This window comes from Delphinapterus leucas, chromosome 2 (assembly GCF_059928025.1).
Source record: "Delphinapterus leucas isolate spDelLeu-1000000601 "Yukka" chromosome 2, BTC_Dleu_Yukka2, whole genome shotgun sequence".
Classification (NCBI taxonomy): domain Eukaryota; kingdom Metazoa; phylum Chordata; class Mammalia; order Artiodactyla; family Monodontidae; genus Delphinapterus; species Delphinapterus leucas.
Genome location: NC_143130.1, coordinates 8,298,270 through 8,319,253, shown reverse-complemented (window position 1 = coordinate 8,319,253; position 20,984 = coordinate 8,298,270). Strand labels below are relative to the sequence as shown.

Sequence of the window (20,984 nt, the reverse complement as noted above, 5' to 3'; positions counted from 1 at the left end):
TTTCAAAGTTTTTAGATTGTTGATTATGGCTTGGAACAAATTTTCCCGTAGAAGCAATGTTACGTAGATTAGTTTCCCAGGCCAGCTATAAAAACCTACTTAATCCGTAATATAGCTGAACCATTGTACTAATGATACAGTGGAATTTAACTGCCCTTTATGCTGTTTTCTCTGAGAAAATGTTCTAAGTGAGGCTGCCAGAATTTCTGTCTCCCATTTCAGTACTGCAACAATAGCAAAGCCCAGGAGGGGAGACTTCCCCTGCTGCAGTGTCTTTATTCCTGAGTGGACTCTGGGACCAGGTGGCAGAGGAGAGAGCTCTGGGGTCCATGTGCTTCCTGGGTAGAGTTTAGAAAGGAGGTGGAAGGCCATCAGTCCGTGTGGCGAACAAGAAGAGAAGGGCCTCTTGCACCACTAATGGGATTGGAAGTGCACCCCTGCTCGTGGGCCATCAGCCGAGTTTGAGGAGGGAGGCTTCCAGCGGCTGTGCCTCCCAAGAGAGGAGTGGAGGGTTCCGTGCAGCATCTCCAGTGACAGTTCCAGAGCCTCGATGGGGCTCTGCCAGAAAAGTGGGGATGCGTTGCTTACTCCTGTGCTCTGAGTGTCTGTCCTCAGAAGGGACTGTGGGTGATCCTGGGTGACTGGAGATCTCCTTGATGAGAGCCTCATGCTAATGGGCTAAAGTAGTGTTTTTAGTCCCTCTAGATGAGAGCCTGTTGGTTAGTCAAAGAAAGTGTTTCTGCTTTATAGCTATGAGTTTTATTTTTGGATAGTTTCTGTGAGTTGCCTGGAGCTTACCAGGGATGATTGCATTGGGATGGATCGATAAGGTCACCATCAGAGCAGAAGGAATTCACGGCACTTGCCTACTAGAGGCGATGCCTTCCCTCTTGATACTTTTCTCATTCTCGTATATGAGAAGCTGGTGAAAGTTTATTTTATATAAAGTACAGAAAGAACTAAAACTTAATATTAGGACACTCTTCTTTGGAAATTTGGGGAAACTGAATATTGGAAATTTTATCAGTTAATATCCAGTATTAAACTTTACACACACGAGTATCAGGGATTTTAAAAAATGTGTATATGCCGTTTTAAAATTCATTATATCAGTCTCATAGCTGTTTGATTTTTAAATGAAGATCTCTTTGAGGCCTGGCTGTGTAAGCCTCTCTGAAACCATTGGGGTCTTTTAGAGTTTACTTGCTTTCTGTTTTGTCCCCCACCCCAGCCCAGGTAGCCAGGCTTGGTTTAGAAAAAGAGCCATTTTTCTTCATTGCTTTCTCTCCTCATTTTGTTGCTTTTAAGGTTCTTGGCAGATGGGAGGTTTGGGGGGCCAAAGTGAAGTGATCTCATCCTTTAGCTATTTGGCTCGAGGGCCAGTATTTAACCTCTGCTTACACATCTGCTATGGACCCGATGTGATGGTCCCAGCACACAGAGCCCACACTGCTTTCAGAGGTCTGCACTGCTGTGCAGGCAGTAGTTGTAGTTTCAGGTTGGATTATGAAAAACTAGTTAGCCTCTGTCTTCTCTGTGACCACCTAGGGAGAAGACGAGGTATAACGGAAACTCAGACTAGAGTTTTTGTCAGTGCATCAAATTACCTGCCTGGTAATTCCAGATCTGAAATGTATTAACTTCCAGTGCACCAAGGCTGCAAAGGAATGTTTTGTCTTTTTACTCCCTGGGTTAGCGTTGGTTTCTGTTTTTCCACAGACATTTGTGGTCCTGGGTAAGCAGTCAGTCACCCCATATTTTAATTTCTTTTGTTTGAATAATGGGAATGATAGTATTTTCAACACGCCCAAGAGATGGATGAAAATTTCATCATGAAGGGCTGTGAAATACTAAATGAAAATTTGGACCAGCAGAATATTTCTGCTCTCCTGACCTCTTCTCCAACTCTCTTTTTAGGCTAATGATGCTTATCTTCAGATGGCCATTGGAAATGCCCCTTGGCCCATTGGTGTCACTATGGTTGGCATCCATGCCAGAACCGGTAGGGAAAAGATTTTTTCCAAGCACGTTGCACATGTTTTAAATGATGAGACACAGCGGAAGTATATTCAGGTAAGCAGTTTGGAGGGAAAAGTGCTCTGGAGGTTAACATTCCCCGGTTCTCAAACTAAGTTTTGAGAGGAGGAGAATTATAGTGATCGGGTATAGCATGATAGGATGCAAGTCCACTCCTTATGTAAATAGTACTTGTATTTAAGACACCTTCCACTGTACTATAAAATAGAAACCTTTTAGGTTTCATATATGATGTAAGACAGGGTGAAATGTTGTGCTTTAATTACCTGAGTAGTGAAATAAAACTATTGCTGTTCGCTTTGGGGGTTTACTAAAGAATGATGAATTTAGAGTATTTTGCAATAATTCACATTTTGTTACTTTCAAGGTAGATTAACATCTAGGCTAAAAAGGTATAAACGGTAAAAATTTAGCTAGTAAATATTTTTAAATAATTTGTAACAACACTTCGGTACACAGTTTTAAAATATTTATAGTTTATTTTCTTAAAGTTATACATGCCTCACATAAACCTGGTTACACTGCTGTTGGGTTAAACTTTTCTTTTTAGTGGGAAAAAACCCTCAGCTGTAATCTAGCTTTTGCCAAGGTGTCAAAAACCCCAGGTTGTGTCTGTATAATGACTTTTGCTGGATGTTAACTCTAAAGCTTGAAGATGAAACTCTGAAAGTTTACTTAAAGTGTAAGGTTCACTTAAAATGCCGAAAGTGCTTTCAGAATTTGTGCCAGACAACAGTCACTATCATGTTCATTGATTATCTTTTTATTTCATTTCAATTCCAAGTGCTAAAGGTTATTTTGTGTCATGCTTTGTACCTTATTCATATATATTAGCATTTTAAAATATGATTTCAACCTGACCCCCTATTGTGAACTGTAGAACTTATAGAGTTCAAATATACTTGTGGCAATTCAAAACATTTCCGTTTTCTTTTCTTTTTTTTTTTGCGGTATGCGGGCCGCACAGGCTCAGCGGCCATGGCTCACGGGCCCAGCTGCTCCGCGGCACGTGGGATTCCCCCCAGACCGGGGCACGAACCCGTGTCCCCTGCATCGGCAGGCGGACTCTCAACCACTGCGCCACCAGGGAAGCCCCTCCATTTTCTTAATAACCACCATTGACCATATCGAAGGCAAAAAGCTTTTAGTTGGGGAAAAAAAAAGTGGTTTGGCTTTAACAATAGAAAACAGTTACCAGTGATTAAATTTGCTAATTGTGTTCTGCTGTACCATGGCCAAAGCTATAGTGTGTATAAGAGTTCATATAATTAGATAAATTGTCTTAAAGACAGCATCTTCTTTAGACAATGGTATGATTACCATCATCTTATAAACTGAGTTTTCTTTTTAAAAATATGCCTAGTATTTTAAAGACTTCTGGTTCATTTTGGAAGCTATACAGTGACCTATCCTCCCTCCATTGTTCTTCCTTTTTAACTCTTCTCTTCCCCTTAAAATGTTTTCCCCCCTTTTTCCCAAGATGATTAGAGAAAATTGGCAAACATACTGTATCTGAACTTTAGGAAGGTGTTTGACCTAAATCCAATAATATTCTTGTGTACAGATATAAATATGGTAAAATGATCAGGTGGACTCAGCTTGTTGAGTGAGAGAAGCCATGCATACCAAATGGATCCGTGTCTGTTTGGGTGCATGCTAGGGACATGCCATGGGGCACTTAGTGACCTCAATACTGGTCCTGTTCAACAATTTTAATGACCAATTTGGATGACTGTACTGAGAGGTATATTTATCAGATTTACAGACAGTAAAAAACAGAAGGAATAGGGTGTGCGTTCAGGTGGAGAAGAAATTTGCATTCCAGAAGTTCTTGACAGACTGAAGAAAAAAGCAGATTCTAAAAATATAATATTTAGCGATGATGACCGTAAAGAAATTTGGAAGTCTAATAACTCAGTTAGACTTCTAACAAGTCAAGTTAGACTTGAGCGCACAGTTTGAGCACTGTATATGAGGAAGAATTAGGGAATTTAAGTACAATAACAGTAGTACAGTATGGCTACTGGAAAGTCTAATGATAGCTTATGCTACATCATTAGATGTAATAATTCAGTATAAGTTCCACAAGGCAAGAGCATAGTTCACTGTCATATCCGCAGAGTCTGGAATGGTACTCGTGGTGGGTGCTCAGTAAATATTTGTCGAATGAATGAATACTCCAGAGGACGAGAGGTGCAAGTCTTGCTTTTTTTTTTCTAGTCCTTGAGAAAGGAGACTCTTGGTGGGGGTCTGGGTAACTATAGATAATGAGAGAACTTTCTGGTGGAAGAGGGATTGAACTTGTCCCATACAGTTAAGGACCAGGTAAGGTATAGGAATGAAGGCATATTTCTAATCAGTGTAAGGAAAGGATTCTTTCTTTTTTTTTAATCTTTTTGTTTTGAAACAATGAGAGACTGGTAAGAGGTTGCAAAAATAGTACAAAGAAGCTTTTTTTTTTTTTTTTTTTTTTTTTGCGGTACGCGGGCCTCTCACTGTTGCGGCCTCTCCCATTGCGGAGCACAGGCTCCGGACGCCCAGGTTCAGCGGCCATGGCGCATGGGCCCAGCCGCTCCGCGGCATGTGGGATCTTCCCGGGCCGGGGTACGAACCCGTGTCCCCTGCATCGGCAGGCAGACTCTCAACCACTGTGCCACCAGTGAAGCCCCAAAGAAGCTTTTTAACAGGCAGAATTGCCCCAAAATAGGAGTAGGGCTGCTTTAGAAGATATGGGGGAGATCCCTACCACTTGATGTGTGCAAGCATCCAGTTAACTGTTGCCCTTTCTGGTCTGTTGATTTCTCTGGTACTTCTCTGCCGTTTTCCCTAGAGGCCATCGCTTAAACCTGAGGTTGCAAACTCACATACCCAGGATAGTTGGGTAACAGGTGAGCTGAGTGTTGAGAAGCCTCTGACCCTCGGTCTCTCTTTTCTTTTCCTACTTTTCATGTAGCCGCAGATGGAAGCAGTATTTTCATTTTCCTCTCAACTCTGTGATAAGAGCGGTGGACAGTTGATTACCAATGTTGTGTTAGTTCAGCTGTACTCCAATATAAAATAAAAACTTTAAAAAGTGGATAGCGCAAGCACAGTGTGAAGTGTCAGCTGAGACTTAGCCTCCAGCGTTACGGGAGTCACTTCAGCTCATCGTTACCTTGTAGGAATATGGTTCTAGTGTTGTTCCATCTTCCTTTAGATTTTAGTGAGATAACTAGAATCCTTAATTTTTTAAAAAAGCATATGCTCCTATTTTTAAAATATTGGCAATAACAAAAACAAAAAAATTAGCATTGTGTGAGGCCAGATAAAGTACCAGTTTTTGATCTGTCTTAAAATAAACCCATAGTGCAGCTCAAGGCAGAATGAAACCACCTCCATGTTAGCGTTTTACGAAATTCTTGATTACAGTTAACTGAGTGATTTCCTAAGCTGTCTTTTAAATCTTTCTCCTCTTATTTTGGTATTTGGGTGAGGTTGAGTTGAATTATTCCTACAAAGGGACAGTTTAAATATATTATTTGAAGTTTAAGTCAGGAAGTGACACACTTAAAGGATCAGGTAGTAAATATTTTAGGGTTTGGGCTTCATAGGTCTCTGCTACAACTCTTCAACCCTGCAGTGAAAGCAGCCAGTGGCCGTGTTCCAGGAAAACTCCATTTATAAAAGGGGCGAGTGGCCCGTGGGCCGTAGTTTGCTGACCCCTGGTAAATGTATAAACCCAAACCGTTTCTACGTTAAGATGTTTGCTGAGGAGGTAATAGTGAAAGTCATTTAATAGGGTAATTTTTCTTTTTCTTTTAATTTTTTTAACATCTTTATTGGAGTATAATTGCTTTACAATGGTGTATTAGTTTCTGCTTTATAACAAAGTGAATCAGTTATACATATGTTCCCATATCTCTTTCCTCTTGCGTCTCCCTCCCTCCCACCCTCTCTATCCCACCCCTCTAGGGGGGACACAAAGCACCAAGCTGATCTCCCTGTGCTATGCAGCTGCTTCCCACTAGCTATCTATTTTACATTTGGTAGTGTATATATGTCCATGACACTCTCTCACTTCTTCCCAGCTTACTCTTCCCCTCCCTGTGTCCTCAAGTCCATTCTCTACGTCTGTGTCTTTATTCCTGTCCTGCCCCTACATTCTTCAGAACCATTTTTTTTTTTTTTTTTTAGATTCCAAATATATGTGTTAGCATACGGTATTTATTTTTCTCTTTCTGACTTCACTCTGTATGACAGACTCTAGGTCCATCCACCTCACTACAAATAACTCAATTTCGTTTCTTTTTATGGCTGAATAATATTCCATTGTATATATGTGCCACATCTTCTTTATCCATTCATCTGTCGATGGACACTTAGGTTGTTTCCATGTCCTGGCTATTGTAAATAGAGCTGCAATGAACATTTTGGTACATGACTCTTTTTGAATTATGGTTTTCTCAGGGTATATGCCCAGTAGTGGGATAGCTGGGTCACTTGGTAGTTCTATTTTTAGTTTTTTAAGGAATCTCCATACTGTTCTCCATAGTGGCTGTATCAATTTACATTCCTACCAACAGTGCAAGAGGGTTCCCTTTTCTCCACACCCTCTCCAGCATTTATTGTTTGTAGATTTTTTGATGATGGCCATTCTGACCGGTGTGAGGTGATATCTCATTGTAGTTTTGATTTGCATTTCTCTAATGATTAGTGATGTTTAGCATCCTTTCATGTGTTCGTTGGCAATCTGTGTATCTTCTTTGGAGAAATGTCTGTTTAGGTCTTCTGCCCATTTTTGGATTGAGTTGTTTGCTTTTTTGATATTGAGCTGCATGAACTGCGTGTATATTTTGGAGATTAATCCTTTGTCAGTTGCTTCGTTTGCAAATATTTTCTCCCATCCTGAGGGTTGTCTTTTGGTCTTGTTTATAGTTTCCTTTGCTGTGCAAAAGCTTTTAAGTTTCATTAGGTCTCATTTGTTTACTTTTGTTTTTATTTCCATTACTCTAGGAGGTGGGTCAAAAAGGATCTTGCTGTGGTTTATGTCACAGAGCATTCTGCGTACGTTTCCCTCTAAGTTTTATAGTGTCTGGCCTTACATTTAGGTCTTTAATCCATTTTGAGTTTATTTTTGTGTATGGTGTTAGGGAGTGTTCTAATTTCATTCTTTTACATGTAGCTGTCCAGTTTTCCCAGCACCACTTATTGAAGAGGCTGTCTTTTCTCCATTGTATATTCTTGCCTCCTTTATCAAAGATAAGGTGACCATATGTGTGTGGATTTATCTTTGGGCTTTCTGTCCTGTTCCATTGATCTATCTTTCTGTTTTTGTGCCAGCACCATACTTTCTTGATTAGTGCAGCTTTGTAATATAGTCTGAAGTCCAGAAGCCTGATTCCTCCAGCTCCATTTTTCTTTCTTAAGATTGCTTTGGCTATTCGGGGTCTTTTGTGTTTCCATACAAATTTTGAAATTTTTTGTTCTAGTTCTGTGAAAAATGCCATTGGTAGTTTGATAGGGATTGCACTGAATCTGTAGATTGCTTTGGGTAGTATAGTCATTTTCACAATGTTGATTCTTCCAATCCAGGAACATGGTATATCTCTCCGTCTATTTGCATCATCTTTAATTTCTTTCATCAGTGTCTTATAGTTTTCTGCATACAGGTCTTTTGTCTCCTTAGGTAGGTTTATTCCTAGGTATTTTATTCTTTTTGTTGCAATGGTAAATGGGAGTGTTTCCCTAACTTCTCTTTCAGATTTTTCATCATTAGTGTATAGGAATGCCAGAGATTTCTGTGCATTAATTTTGTATCCTGCTACTTTACCACATTCATTGATTAGCTCTAGTAGTGTTCTGGTAGCATCTTTAGGATTCTCTATATATAGTATCATGTCATCTGGAAACAGTGACAGTTTTACTGGAAACAGTGACAGTTTTACTTCTTCTTTTCCAGTTTGGATACCTTTTATTTCTTTTTCTTCTCTGATTGCTGCGGCTAAAACTTCCAAAACTATGTTGAATAAAATTTTTCTTTTAAAATTGAGATATAATAAACCTTAGTAAACAGTGGAGCCTGTAAAGTGTACTAATCTTAATTGTACAGCTCAATGATTCTTCATATGTGATATTATCAAGACATAAAATGAGGTCTGGATCATAGGAGATTTCAAGCAGCACCCCTGAAGTTTCCCTCATTCCTTTTCCCAGCCTAATTCCTCCTCCCATCAGAAATAACCATGGTTTTGACATGCGTCATTATTGGTTAATTTTGCCAGTTCTTGGACATCATTTAAATGAAATCTTGCAATATGTAATTATTTTCTTTTATGTAGAAATATTGGTGAGAAGTAACTGTTTTCTGAAATATGGTAAAAACAATTCAGCGGGCTCTTTACTGTAACATGATTTCATCTTTGGGTTTTATGCAAACCTCTATAGAATTTAAACTGTGAAGGTTGTTTGAAGTGTTCTCTTTCTCACAAAAATTAAACACACCACAGGGAGGGTTTGCTCACCATGTAGATCAAAGAGAAGTTGTATAGCTTATTGGTAGCCTCAAATCTAGGGCGAGATGGAAATTGTTGGTAGGAACTTCAAGGACTTTGGTTGGTCTGCCAAATGCAGATGTAGCCTTTGGCCCAGATTTGGATAAAGCTTCTACACAGATTAAAGGAAGTTCTTGATTATTTAGAGTCTTTAGAATTCAGTCATTTCAAGACATCTCTTGAAAAGGTTCATATCTTGGGTGTTCTTTACTTGTTAGTAAAGAAGAGCAGGAAGAAAAGCTGAAATGGACATCACGTGGTGATTTGCCCTCCAGATCCACTCCATCCTTCCTCACCGTGTTCTGTGCCCTGGAAACCTGGCTTTCATGGACAGGCTCCCTTGCCCTCTGACTTCTGAACGGGGCAGGTGATGAGAGGGACTGGAAGGCATTCTGTAGGTGGGAGAAGAACGAGTTTGGGGTATTTATTTCCCTGGCTTCCTCCCTGTGGAGTCACTACACCCTTCCACCCAAGGCCACAGCCGTCTCCATACAGTTAGTTACCCTCTCTGGGTTTCTGGTAACCAGTCTTCTCCCTTGCCCCCTTAGAAAACAGATTAGCCACAGCTTTGCAGTGTTGTCAGCTCACAGGTCCCGGTCTTGCCCACGCCTTTGTAAGGTCCTTGGGACTGCTACCGTCAAATTACCCAGTTTGAGTATGCCCTTTGTTTTCCTGTGGATACCCTCCCTGATTCCTATAGATTAGTCTGTCTGTGTGCTGTGTTACAGCACAGGTTTCTTTGGGGATTAGAAGATTAAGGAGTAATATTCATTCCAAATAATTTTCCTCAAGCTTTCACTGTTCCAAAAGGCAAAATGTCCCATAATCTTCTCTGGCAAGTTGTGTTCAGTGACCTTAAGTTTGTAAATTCCCTGGTTAAAAACATCATTCCAGCACTTTATGTCAGATATTATATCTGCATTTCAGATTTCGGCATATTTCACCTGTACTAGAATTTGTCAAATTTAGTTGTTCATGGAACATTTGTAAATTTATAATATGTTCGTGAATTGCTGAAAATGGTATAACAGAAACATTACTGCAGTGAGTGACCACAACGTGATCCATGTGTTGTATGCACATGTCACGGTTAGCTGGTAAACGCTCCCTGTGCATCAGATTGTATGTCACACATTTGTGGGTCAAGCGGCCTTATGCTACCTCCTGGCATTCTTGGCTCTGATAAACCATTTCTTAAAGGCAAGTTGTTTTGGTAACAAACTGTTTACCCATTTAATAACTTCCTGGCATATTAAAAGAAATTTTTAGAGAAAAATAGTGCTATCATTTCTCTTTCACATACATTACCTTTTAATATTACAGAACACCATTGTTGGGTAGGAGCACACTGTGGGGAATGCTGGTCTAAACAGTGCCACGTTGCTTTTTAGCTGGCAGCTAAATAGACATTTAACTTGGGGTGTTAACTCTATATTTCTCAACCACATGCTTAAAAAAAAAAGATCACCCTGCAGCATGAAGGCCTTGTCAAATAAATAAAATCTTCACTCAAATTGGTCATTTGGCATACATTTTTACCTAACTTCATTAAGTACGTGAGTGCTGTTTTCAAAATGGAATAATCACTTGAAATTTGTTCCTTTCTGTGAAGTGATGAACCTTTGAACTGGAAATAATGTTTGTTCTTTTATATATCAAACATTCAGACAAGTAAAAATTGAGAGCACCTCTCTATTTCTTACCATACACTCCAGAAGAAGATTTAGTCCCAAACTATTTTTTCTTTAATTTTCCACTAAGTCCTGCAGATCCTGAATATTTTAATACATTTAATACTTGCATTGGGACTCTTCATTAGAAGCAGCATGAGATGGCCTTCATCTGCCATCATCCCAAGTAGCTAGATCCAGATTGGGTATTAAAAAGTCTAGAATGAGTAATTCAGATCAACTCAATGTTAATCATATACTTGTAAGAAAAGAATTCCTGTGGACAATTCTTGAAGGCTTGGCCTTTTTATGCATGGCTATGAATGTTAGTTGCTATTGTAGAAATTAACTTTTCATCATTAAGTACACATTTTTTGAAAATCACATTTCGAGTCAAATATGTATTCCTTTAGTCTGAAGTTAGGATTAATTAGTAACTTAAATATCTCATGGTAATTCATTCCTTTATTAGAACCGTGGCAGTTTGTTGACAGAATTTAAATAGCTGCATGGAAAATGTTCTCAACTCATCCCTGTTCTTCACGTTCCTAGGCTGCACCACTAAACGCATCTGTGCTTTCGTTTTCAAGACGTTGTTCTTACAGGGCACACTGGTGACAGGAACAGAAATCATTGATAAAATGTCTTCCGTATACTTCAGTAAGGAGATTACTTAAAAACAAAAAAAGTCTTCCTCAAGTCCTATTAACTAATGATAGTTTATAAAATAAAAGGCAAATCTAGCTAAAAGGGTATGATTGTAATTTGGTTTGTTTTTTTTTGTTGTTCTTTTTTTGCGCGGGCCTCTCACTGTCGTGGCCTCTCTTGTTGCAGAGCACAGGCTCCAGACGCGCAGGCTCAGTAGTTGTGGCTCACGGGCCCAGTTGCTCCACAGCATGTGGGATCCTCCCAGACCAGGGCTCGAACCCGTGTCCCCCGCATTGGTAGGCAGATTCTCAACCACTGTGCCACCAGGGAAGCCCTGGTTTGGTTTTAAAAAGCATTTGCTTTCTGCAATGATAAAAAATTGCTGTTTTTTTGAGTTGATGCAGGTTGATTGTTTTAATGGTTCATTGATTTATCTGGATATAAACAACTGTATCCAGGATTTGTATCCTATATCACATACTGTGATACACCAAACTGTATATGTAATTGATATTTTTATGCCTTATCTAGAATATGCTGTGATGCTTGCAATTAGGTTATTTAAAAATTGTGGTGAAATATATACGACATAAATTTTACCATCTTAACCATTTAAAGAAAATCTTTATTCAGCTCTACCATCTTAACCATTTTTAAGTGTACAGTTCATCAGTTAGACTTTTAAATGCAGAATGTTTTCCTAGAAACAGTATTGATTTAAAAAAAATCAGTTTTAGTTAAATATTGTATGGGGAGAAAGTCATTAAGGAGCCATTAATGAGGACTCTGTAGAATCTGGAAAGGCTCAGGACATGGGACTTTTAGGTACTTCTAAAAGACTGGACCAGGGACTTCCCTGGCAGTCCAGTAAGACTCCACCTTCCAATGCAGGGGGTGCAGATTTGATCCCTGGTTGGGGAGTTAAGATTCCACATGCCTCGTGGCCAAAAAATCCAAAACATAAGCAGTATTGTAACAAATTCAATAAAGACTTGAAGAAATGGTCCACGTCAAAAAAATCTTAAAAAAAAAAAAAAGACTGGACCACGGGATGGGACTGAAAATGAGGGAGTGGTTGAGAATTAGGGTAAGTAGTCCAGAGGTTCCTTCTCCCCTGTGCAAGTAGGCCCTCCTGCCTTTCTCCCTTACAGCAGAAAACAGGTTAACTTTCTGAGGGATTTGTAGCCTCAGGCAGGTGAGATGCCCTACTCAAAACAGGCAACTCAAGTGAGGGTCTGTATGTTGACAGATGAGACCTCTGGTTCCTTTTCTCCACTGGTCCCTCTGATGCTGGCAGCCAGGCTGTTATCCCACCTCAGGAAACAGGAGGGTTCTTCTCTGTGAACTGACCCAAGAGAAAAGATGTACAGTTACTAACAATTAGTATTCTGCTAATGAAAAAACTAACTTGCTGCCATATTGTCCTAAACTGAAGTTCCACTGATGAGCCCTGCCCATTCGGTGAGTTTCCTTTAGCTCCTTATTGCCTTACTCATAAATATGCACGTTCACCTAGGATCATCAGACATTCAGGGAGAGTTTCCAACATGAAAGACAGAGACCAAAAAACACATGGAAAAAAAGGAGTTGAGAGAAACTGAATTATAGCATAGGGAACAGAAAAAACCCCTTTGATTAAAAAATTAATATCCTTAGATAAGGTTGTAACTATGAAATAACAATAGCTACAAAAAAAGAATTAAAACAAGCTTTCAGAAGTTAAACATTATAGCAGAAATTTAAAAATTAGATAAAAGGGTTATAAAGTTGAGGAAATCTCAGAACTATGAAAGATACGAGAACAAGAGTCAATCTGTAAGGTCTGCAACTATTCAAATTCCAGGAAAAAGAGAACAGAGAAATTGGAGGGTAGGAAATAAAGAATTAATGCAGGAAGGATTCCCAGAGCTGAAGGACATGCATTTCTAGAATGAAAAAAGAGCTCACTGAATTCATAGCAAATGAATAGGAAGGATCTCACATCAAGGCTCAATATAATCAAATACTGGAGGCCAAGGATAAAGAGATTTTCAGTGCTTCTGGAGAAAAGAAACAGGTCACTTATGAAGACTCAGGAATTAAAATGCCCTCATACTTCTCATTAATGGTTCTGGAAGCTGGAAGACAGTGGAGCAATGCCTTTGTATTAGTAAGGGAAAAAGTCTCCAACTGAGAATTCTATTCCCACATGAACAGTCAAGTGTGAGTATAGGTTAAAGATATTTTCAGACAGGAAAAGTCTCAAAAGTGTGACCCATCTTGTGTCACATACCCATTCTCTAGAATCATTATTATTGTAGCTAACACTTACGTGGTGTTTACTGTGTGCTCACTGCAGCAATTTAGCACATATATATTCTCTCTCTCTCTTCTCGCTCTCTCACATATGTAGTAAGAGGATGATACTATGATTTCTTTGTTTTACAAGTGGGGAAACTTAGGCATGGAAAAGTAATTTCCCAAGGTCACACAGCTAGTAAGTGGTGGAATTGGGATTTGAACTTGCATAGTCTTAACTCCACTATGTTATATTGCTAATACTTGAGGATGTGCTCCACCAAACCGAGGGAAGCAAACAAAGATCCAGAAAACAAGATCCAGCACAGGAGCAGGGCAAAAGGAATTCCCAGGTTGAAGGTGAAGGGATGCTCTAGGATTGTAGCAGTACAAGGAGGTCTGGAATTCAGTTGATCTAGATTGGAACAGATAAGACAGAGGGCTCCAGGAAAAAAATGGAACAGACGTACTACCTGATGTGTTTGGTCATACTGAGAGTAGTCTCACTGTTGGAGAATGAATTGACATCTACACAGAAAAGCAAAAAGATGCGGAGGAATACCTAAGAAAAAGGATATTGGCTCTGTTTTGGACAATATTTGTGTAGACATTATGAGGTATATCCTAAACATGGTGCTCACTGAGGACTGTGACCTGGGGGAGGAGAGGGAGTGAAAGGCGCGTGTGTGCATAGGTGGGGCCAATGCACGTAGTGTAAGAGATGAAATCTTCACCTTTCATAGGAGGTAGAAAAATAAAAACTGGAAAAAAATCAAGCACTGTCAGCGTGTAGTATCTAGAAATATGGCAGTAAATACCAGAAGAAACGCCTAAGAGATTTGGAGTGGTTGCCTTTGGGGTGATGGAATTAGGATTGGAAGGGGTGAGGCAGGGGACTGCTATTATTTGATAGAAGAACTGTGTGATTTTAAAAATATATACAATAACATGCACACAAAACATGGGATTACCCTTGGCTTTTCTCTCGCTGTCTCAGCCCATGTCCTGTCAGCAAACCATGATCGTCCCATGTTCAGATTACATCTGGGGTGATCCCTTCTTACCACCTGCACTGCCACCGTCTGGGTCTGGCACCTGCCTGTCTTCTCTGGATGACTGCAGGGTCTCCTCTCTTGCTTTTTTCCTTGCCCCTCTTCTGTTCAGTCTGTATGGCACCCAGAGGGATCCAGTTAAAATACAAACCAGACTGTGATGCTCTCTTGCTTAGAGCCCTACAGTGGCTCCCTAGTTCAGGGAGAGCCAGAGCCCTTCCGGTCACTTCCCACATCCACACACGCCTCTTGCCTGCCTGACCTTCTCCATAGCACTTGCCACCATCCAACACGTGAGATATTTACATATTCATTTTGTTTCTTGTCCCTTTTACATATTTTGTTTCTCGTCTGTCTTCTTTTATTAGAGTATATTCTCAATGAGGGTGAGGATTTTTTCTCTCTTTTTTTCCCCTGCTCTATTCCCAGAGCCTAGAACAGTGCTTGGCACGTAGTAGGCACTGAATAAGGATTTATTAAATAAATGTATTGCTTTTATAAAAGTGAAAATTATATTTAAAAATACTACTTGTTTTTAAAAAGCTATTTGCAGTAGGCTAAGCTAAGCAGTTCCTTGTCTTACTGGTTTAAGCGTCCCCAGGCAATTTGAGACTAAAATCCTGAGGGGCCTATAACTGAAAAGATCTGTCTCCACTTGGAAAATACTCACATGTTACCATCAGGCCATGCCCCTTTACAACTCTGTGCTGGGTGTCGTCAGTCCTTACGGCAAAAATTTACTGTAACGTTCCATGGTAACTGTTTATGATGGAGACTGTTGAGTTTCACAACTGTTTGACAGCTAAGATTTCAGACAGGGTACTCCTAATATTCATTTTTTAAGCATAGAATCTGTTCAGTGAGTGTAAATAAGCATCATAGATATCTTCGATAAGGCACAAACACCTAAAATTCTAATTCCTACAGTGTAAGGAAAATGACCCCCAGCATCTTAGCATCTGTTTGCCTTTCATTGGCTCATAATAATTCTTGCTGTGTTTTGCTGCAGATTAAAGCTGTTTAGTCTTTCGTTGGACTGTTCCCTTTCCTAGCTTTGCCTCTCTTCTCACCTCTTCCTTCAGGAGACTTAGGATCCTTTTAATGATATCACATACGTTTCCATGGCTACAGCTCCAGTTCTGCAGCCACAGGATTAGAATTCACAGCAGGAGAAGCTGGACTGTGAGAGGGAAGGGTCTTTGTCCTAAAGCAACACCCGATTAGGCGCAGCGAGCAGCAACAGCGCCAGCAGAACGAGGAGCACGGCAGGCTCCCGGGCTTCCTTCGTACTTGCCCTTGCCGGCGAAAGTCTTCCTTCGTGGAGACCAGCTGAAGGATAACCTCCCTCCACACTCCCACTCCTTAAATAGCATAATATGGACAGTCTTTGAACCCACAAAGGACTTGACGTGAAATGTTTGAAAATCATGTTTCTCTGATGTTGAGTCTCTTAGATTATAGCTCACTTCGTAGAAGTAATTTATATTTGTGTTATCTGCTTACTATGGGACCAAAGAGATTTGGCAGGCTTTTTACCTCATTGTTTTGTTTTGATTTTGGTGATTTTACTTAGCTTAAGTGTTGTTTGAATGTGAAGGTAATTACAGAGTAAGAGTTCTAGATCTTTGGTGATGTTTTTGCTACCTGTTAACATTAGTATGTATTTTGAGGGGGTTTACCCTTCCTGCTCGGACTTCTAGATGCACTTTTCTGTTACTAGATTGTATAATTCCAGCAACATACTCTGCTTTTCCCACTGGGTCATGAAACTCTTTCTTCTTTTAAGAGCACATGATATTTCATTGTATCATTTTTAGGAAAGAAAATGAATTTGGGGGGAATACTAGTTAAGTACCAGGTAGTGTGCTATATATTTTTTCATATCTGATGTAGACCTGAACATAGTCAACCTTTGGCCTGTGATGGCATTTCATTGTTCTTACTGTGTTAGGAACTGGGTCGTTTCAGTTTTTGTGAATGCAAGGTGAGAAACCTTAAAATAATTTGTGCCAAAAATTGCTTTGGAGATCATTAAAGTGCTGCTGTTATTGGTTGTCGTTTCTAATAACTTATCAATATTGCTATAGATGTCTAGATTTCAGTAAGACATCTGACAAAGTGTCTCCTTGTAAACAAGGACATTTGTAGGCTGGTAGATAAAAGAGTAAATAGGATTCAATGCTAGTTGTAAAACTTGCAGAATTGTTCTGGAGAGATCTATAGTGGCACATCGCAGGTTTCTGCCCTTGTCCCTGGCCTGTTTGTGAATTTGGATAATGACTTAGAGGCATGTTTGCTTGCTGGTGGATGAGAAAGCTAAGAATAACTGAAAATAAAATGCCCACTAAAGATTTTAAAAGATCACAGACTGAAGGATGAGTTGAAAGGGACTGATTGAATCTTTCTTAATTGTGACAGTTCTTACCATCAGTTAAAAATATCACTATGAAGTTATAGACTGGATGAGAACTGGCCAAATTGTAGAAGAGATAGAAAGCACCTGAAATTTGTGACATCATGGGAATTTGTGTATTGCATTTGTCTAAAAAGAACCGAAGGCCATGGTAACAGATGCCAAAGGTACAGAACAAAGGCGCTGTAGTAGTACTAAGACTGCATTCTGCAGAACTGGCCAGGTCATGCTTGTGCTATTTTTTATGATTATAGTATGATTTTTTTATTGTGTAATATTTGGTACGTAAAAAAGAACACATGTGATATGTAAGTTATGAGGCAAAGAATAAGATAAATGTGTAAAGGCCTTAATCCCAGCTTAAGAACTAGAACTTTCTGAAGATCATAGAATCTGTATTTTCCTCCTGTACCCCAGAAGTAACCATTATCCACAATTTGTCATTTCCTTGCTTTTTCAAAAATAATTCCGCCATGTTATGTGTGTATTTCTTAGCAATATATTATTTTTAAGTTGTTTTTGAGTTGTATTAAAATGGTATAATAGTAGAAGAATCAATATTGTTAAAATGACCGTACTACCCAAGGCAATCTACAGATTCAATGCAATCCCTATCAAAATACCAATGGCATTTTTCACGGAACTAGAACAACTAATTTTAAAATCTGTATGAAACACAAAAGACCCCAAATGGCCAAAATGATCTTGAGAAGGAAGAACAGAGCTGGAGGAATTATGCTCCCTGACTTTCATCAGAACATTATGATACTGGCACAAAAACAGACACATAGATCAATGGAACAGGATAGAAAACCCAGAAGTAAACCCATGGCTTATGGTCAATTAATTGACGACAAAGGAAGCAAGAATATACAGTGCAGAAAAGACAGTCTCTTCAATAAGTGGTGCTGGGAAAACTGAACAGCTACATGTGAAAGAATGAAATTAGAACATTCTCTAACACCATACACAAAACTTAAATTCAAAATGGATTAAAGACCTAAGCGTAAGACCAAATACTGTAAAACTCCTAGCGGAAAACAGGCAAAACACTCTTTGACATAAATGGAAGCAATATTTTTTGAATCTGTCTTAGAGTAATGGAAACAAAACAAAAATAAACAAATGGGATCTAATTAAACTTATAAGCTTTTGTAGAGTAAAGGAAACCATTGTCAAAACTAAAAGACAACCTACTGAATGAGAGAGAATATTTGCAAATGATATGACTAATAAAGGATTCATACCCAACGTATATAAACAGCCCATTACAGCTCGACAAATAGCCCACTTTAAAAATGGGCAGGGCTTCCCTGGTGGTGCAGTGGTTGAGAGTCCGCCTGCCGATGCAGGGGACACAGGTTCGTGCCCCGGTCCGGGAAGATCCCACATGCCGCGGAGCGGCTGGGCCCGTGAGCCATGGCCGCTGAGCCTGCACGTCTGGAGCCTGTGCTCCACAACGGGAGAGGCCACAACAGTGAGAGGCCTGCATACCACACACAAAAAAAAAAGGGCAGAAGAACTGAATTGGCATTTTTCCAAAGAGGAAATGCAGATGGCCAACAAGCACATGAAAATATGCTCAATGTTGCTAATCATCAGGGAAATGCAAATCAAAACAACAATGAGATACCACCTCACACCTGTCAGAATGGCCATCATTAAAAAGTCTACAAATAACATGCTGGCAGGGATGAGGAGAAAAGGGAACTGTTGTACACTGTTGGTGGGAATGTGAATTGGTGCAGCCTCTGTGGAGAGCATTAAGGAGGTGTCTTAAAAAACTAAAAATAGAACTACCATATGACCCTGCAATTCTACTCCTGAGTATATATCCAGAAAAACCCCAAAACACTAATTTAAAAAGATACATGTACCCTAATGATCATAGCAGAACTATTTACAGTAGCCAAGACATGGAAACAGCCTAAGTGTCCATCAACAGACGAATGGATAGAAGAGGTGGTCCATACACACAGTGGAGTACTGCTCAGCCATGAAGAGTGAAACTTTGCCCTTTGCAGCCGCAGGGACAGACTTTGTGGGCGTTATGCCCAAGTGAAACAAGTCAGAGGGAGACAGTGATGTCACTGACATGTGGAGCCTAAAAGATGCAGCAGACTAGTGAACATAACAAAAAGAAGCAGACCCACAGACACAGGGAACAAACCAGTGGTTACCAGTTGGGAGGCGGGGGGAGAAAGGTAATATAGGGGAGGGGGAGGTACAAACTGTTGGGTGTAAGACAGGCTCAGGGATGCACTGTACAACACGGGGAAGACAGCCAATATTTCGTAATAACTGTAAATGGAAAGTAACCTGTAAAAATTATATATAATAAAAAAAGTTTTAAATGGTATAATACTGTATATAGCATTTTGCCACTTGCTTTTTGTTTTTGGCTGCATTGGGTCTTCGTTGCTGCCCGCGGGCTTTCTCTAGTTGCTGCGAGCGGGGGCAGCTCTTCGTTGGCAGTGCACGGGCTTCTCACTGCGGTGGCTTCTCTTGTTGCAGAGCACAGGCTCTACGTGCACGGGCTTCAGTAGTTGTGGCTCGCGGGCTCTAGAGCGCAGGTTCAGTAGTTGTGCATGGGCTTAGTTGCTCCGCGGCATGTGGGATCTTCCTGGACCAGGGCTTGAACCCGTGTCCCCTGCATTGACAGGCGGATTCTTAACCACTGCACCACCAGGGAAGCCCCTCGCCACTTGCTTTTTACATTTAATGTTCTAAGATTCATGTATATCCATTGTTTTCAACCAGAGTTTCTCATCTGGACCGTAGAACACAGAAGATGATTTGAGTGCCTGTTTTCTCACTTCTTCCAAGGATGGGACACATGTAGCACCCTTTTAGGGTACATCGGAGAGGAGCTGTCTCGTTACATATAATGGGTGCTTTAGGCTAGCCAGCAGGGCTTAATTCTCTATTGGAACCTGGTGGAGAAAGGCTAAATTGTAGCTCTAGGTAATTCTTTTTTTTACTGATGTAGTATGTTCCATTTGTGAGCATACTAAAGCTTATTCACATATTCTCCTATGATGGACATTTGGGTTGTTTCTGGTACTTTTGATGTTACTGTTTTTGTGAACAAGCTATGACCATCTTGTACCTTTCTCTGAGTGCACACGATTAAGTCTTTCTCTCAGTGTGCGTCTGAGTGGTGTTGCAGGGACTGCTGCATTTTAGCGGGGACGTTGTGCGTCTGAGTGGTGTTGCAGGGGCTGCTGCATTTTAGCGGGGACGTTGTGCGTCTGAGTGGTGTTGCAGGGGCTGCTGCATTTTAGCGGGGACGTTGGTAAACTGGAGTGAGTACAGAGGAGGGCGATCGAGAATAGTTTAACCATATCATAACCAACCATTATTTATTTTTATTTTCTTAGGGATTGAAGAGGTTAATGACCATTTGCCAGAAGCACTTTCCTACAGATCCATCGAAATGTGTGGAGTACAATGCACTATGAGATCTGTGTGCAGCCCGTGAATATCACAAGAAACTTAATAAGGAAGCCTGGCGTGGACTTGCGGAATTGCCAACAGCACGAGGGAGGAAGAAAAAGGAATTTCTGGTCTCTGAGTTCTGCCTAATGCAACTCTTGGTTTTAAGAACTGTGTTGGCTCTCATGTCCCATCTGACTGCCAAGTGATTTTTGTGTCTTGCTTTTATTTTAAATAGTCGAAAAATTAAGTTCTAAAGACTTTTCCCCATAATTTAAATGTGTAGACAACAGTCACAGGACAGGGTTTAAAATAACTTTTTCCCTCTAGACCTGAAAGTTGCAGTTAGAGGATTAAAAAGGAACATTTGAGGACGGACTTAATTATTTCTGTAAAATATGGTAATTTTCACGTTGCCTCTTATGAAGTGTTCATAGAAAAATATTTTTATATTTTTCAACAAAAACATGGAACCATTTAATGAAACTTGATAGTCCTTAAATGTTGCTGAACTTTTGCCATCTCGCAATAGATTTGAATGTAAATATTACTACTGTTACGTGTTATTTTTCTTGCATTTCAAAGCTTGCTTTTATCTTTTAAATTGTGTAAATTTTAGTATTGGTCATCTCTCGGGACAGATACAATTAACAGGAAATAGAAGTTTGGAACACAAAGTTTGGAACACAAAGATTTGAACCAACAGAAGTTCAAATTCAGTAACCCCAGTGCATCAAGGTTCAAGGTGGGGAAATGGATTGTCAAGCCAAGAACGGGGATGTTTTGCTGCCGCTGGTTCTTCCTAGAATAGGACTGCCTGTGAGCGTCATCCTCCCGAGACCGGTGGTGGACAGCTGTCCCAGCTCCATCCCGCCCAGCAGAAGAGGAAGTTGCCCGGACTCTTGGCCGCTGCCCGAGACAG

At 40.1% G+C, this 20,984-nt stretch overlaps 1 protein-coding gene across 2 annotated transcripts in view; it reads left to right on the top strand.

Annotated features, from left to right (window-relative positions):
• The window catches only part of PRPF18 (pre-mRNA processing factor 18), a 49,553-nt gene extending 28,941 nt beyond the window's left edge, over positions 1-20,612 (top strand). Inside the window, exons 9-10 of one of the 2 annotated variants that reach the window (XM_022580549.3) lie at positions 1,918-2,073; positions 20,008-20,612. In XM_022580549.3, coding sequence (XP_022436257.1) covers positions 1,918-2,073; positions 20,008-20,088 — 237 coding nt within the window. In that variant the 3' untranslated portion in view covers positions 20,089-20,612. The other variant, XM_089906387.1, reaches the window with a different exon arrangement.
• Positions 20,613-20,984: the final 372 nt, after the last annotated feature.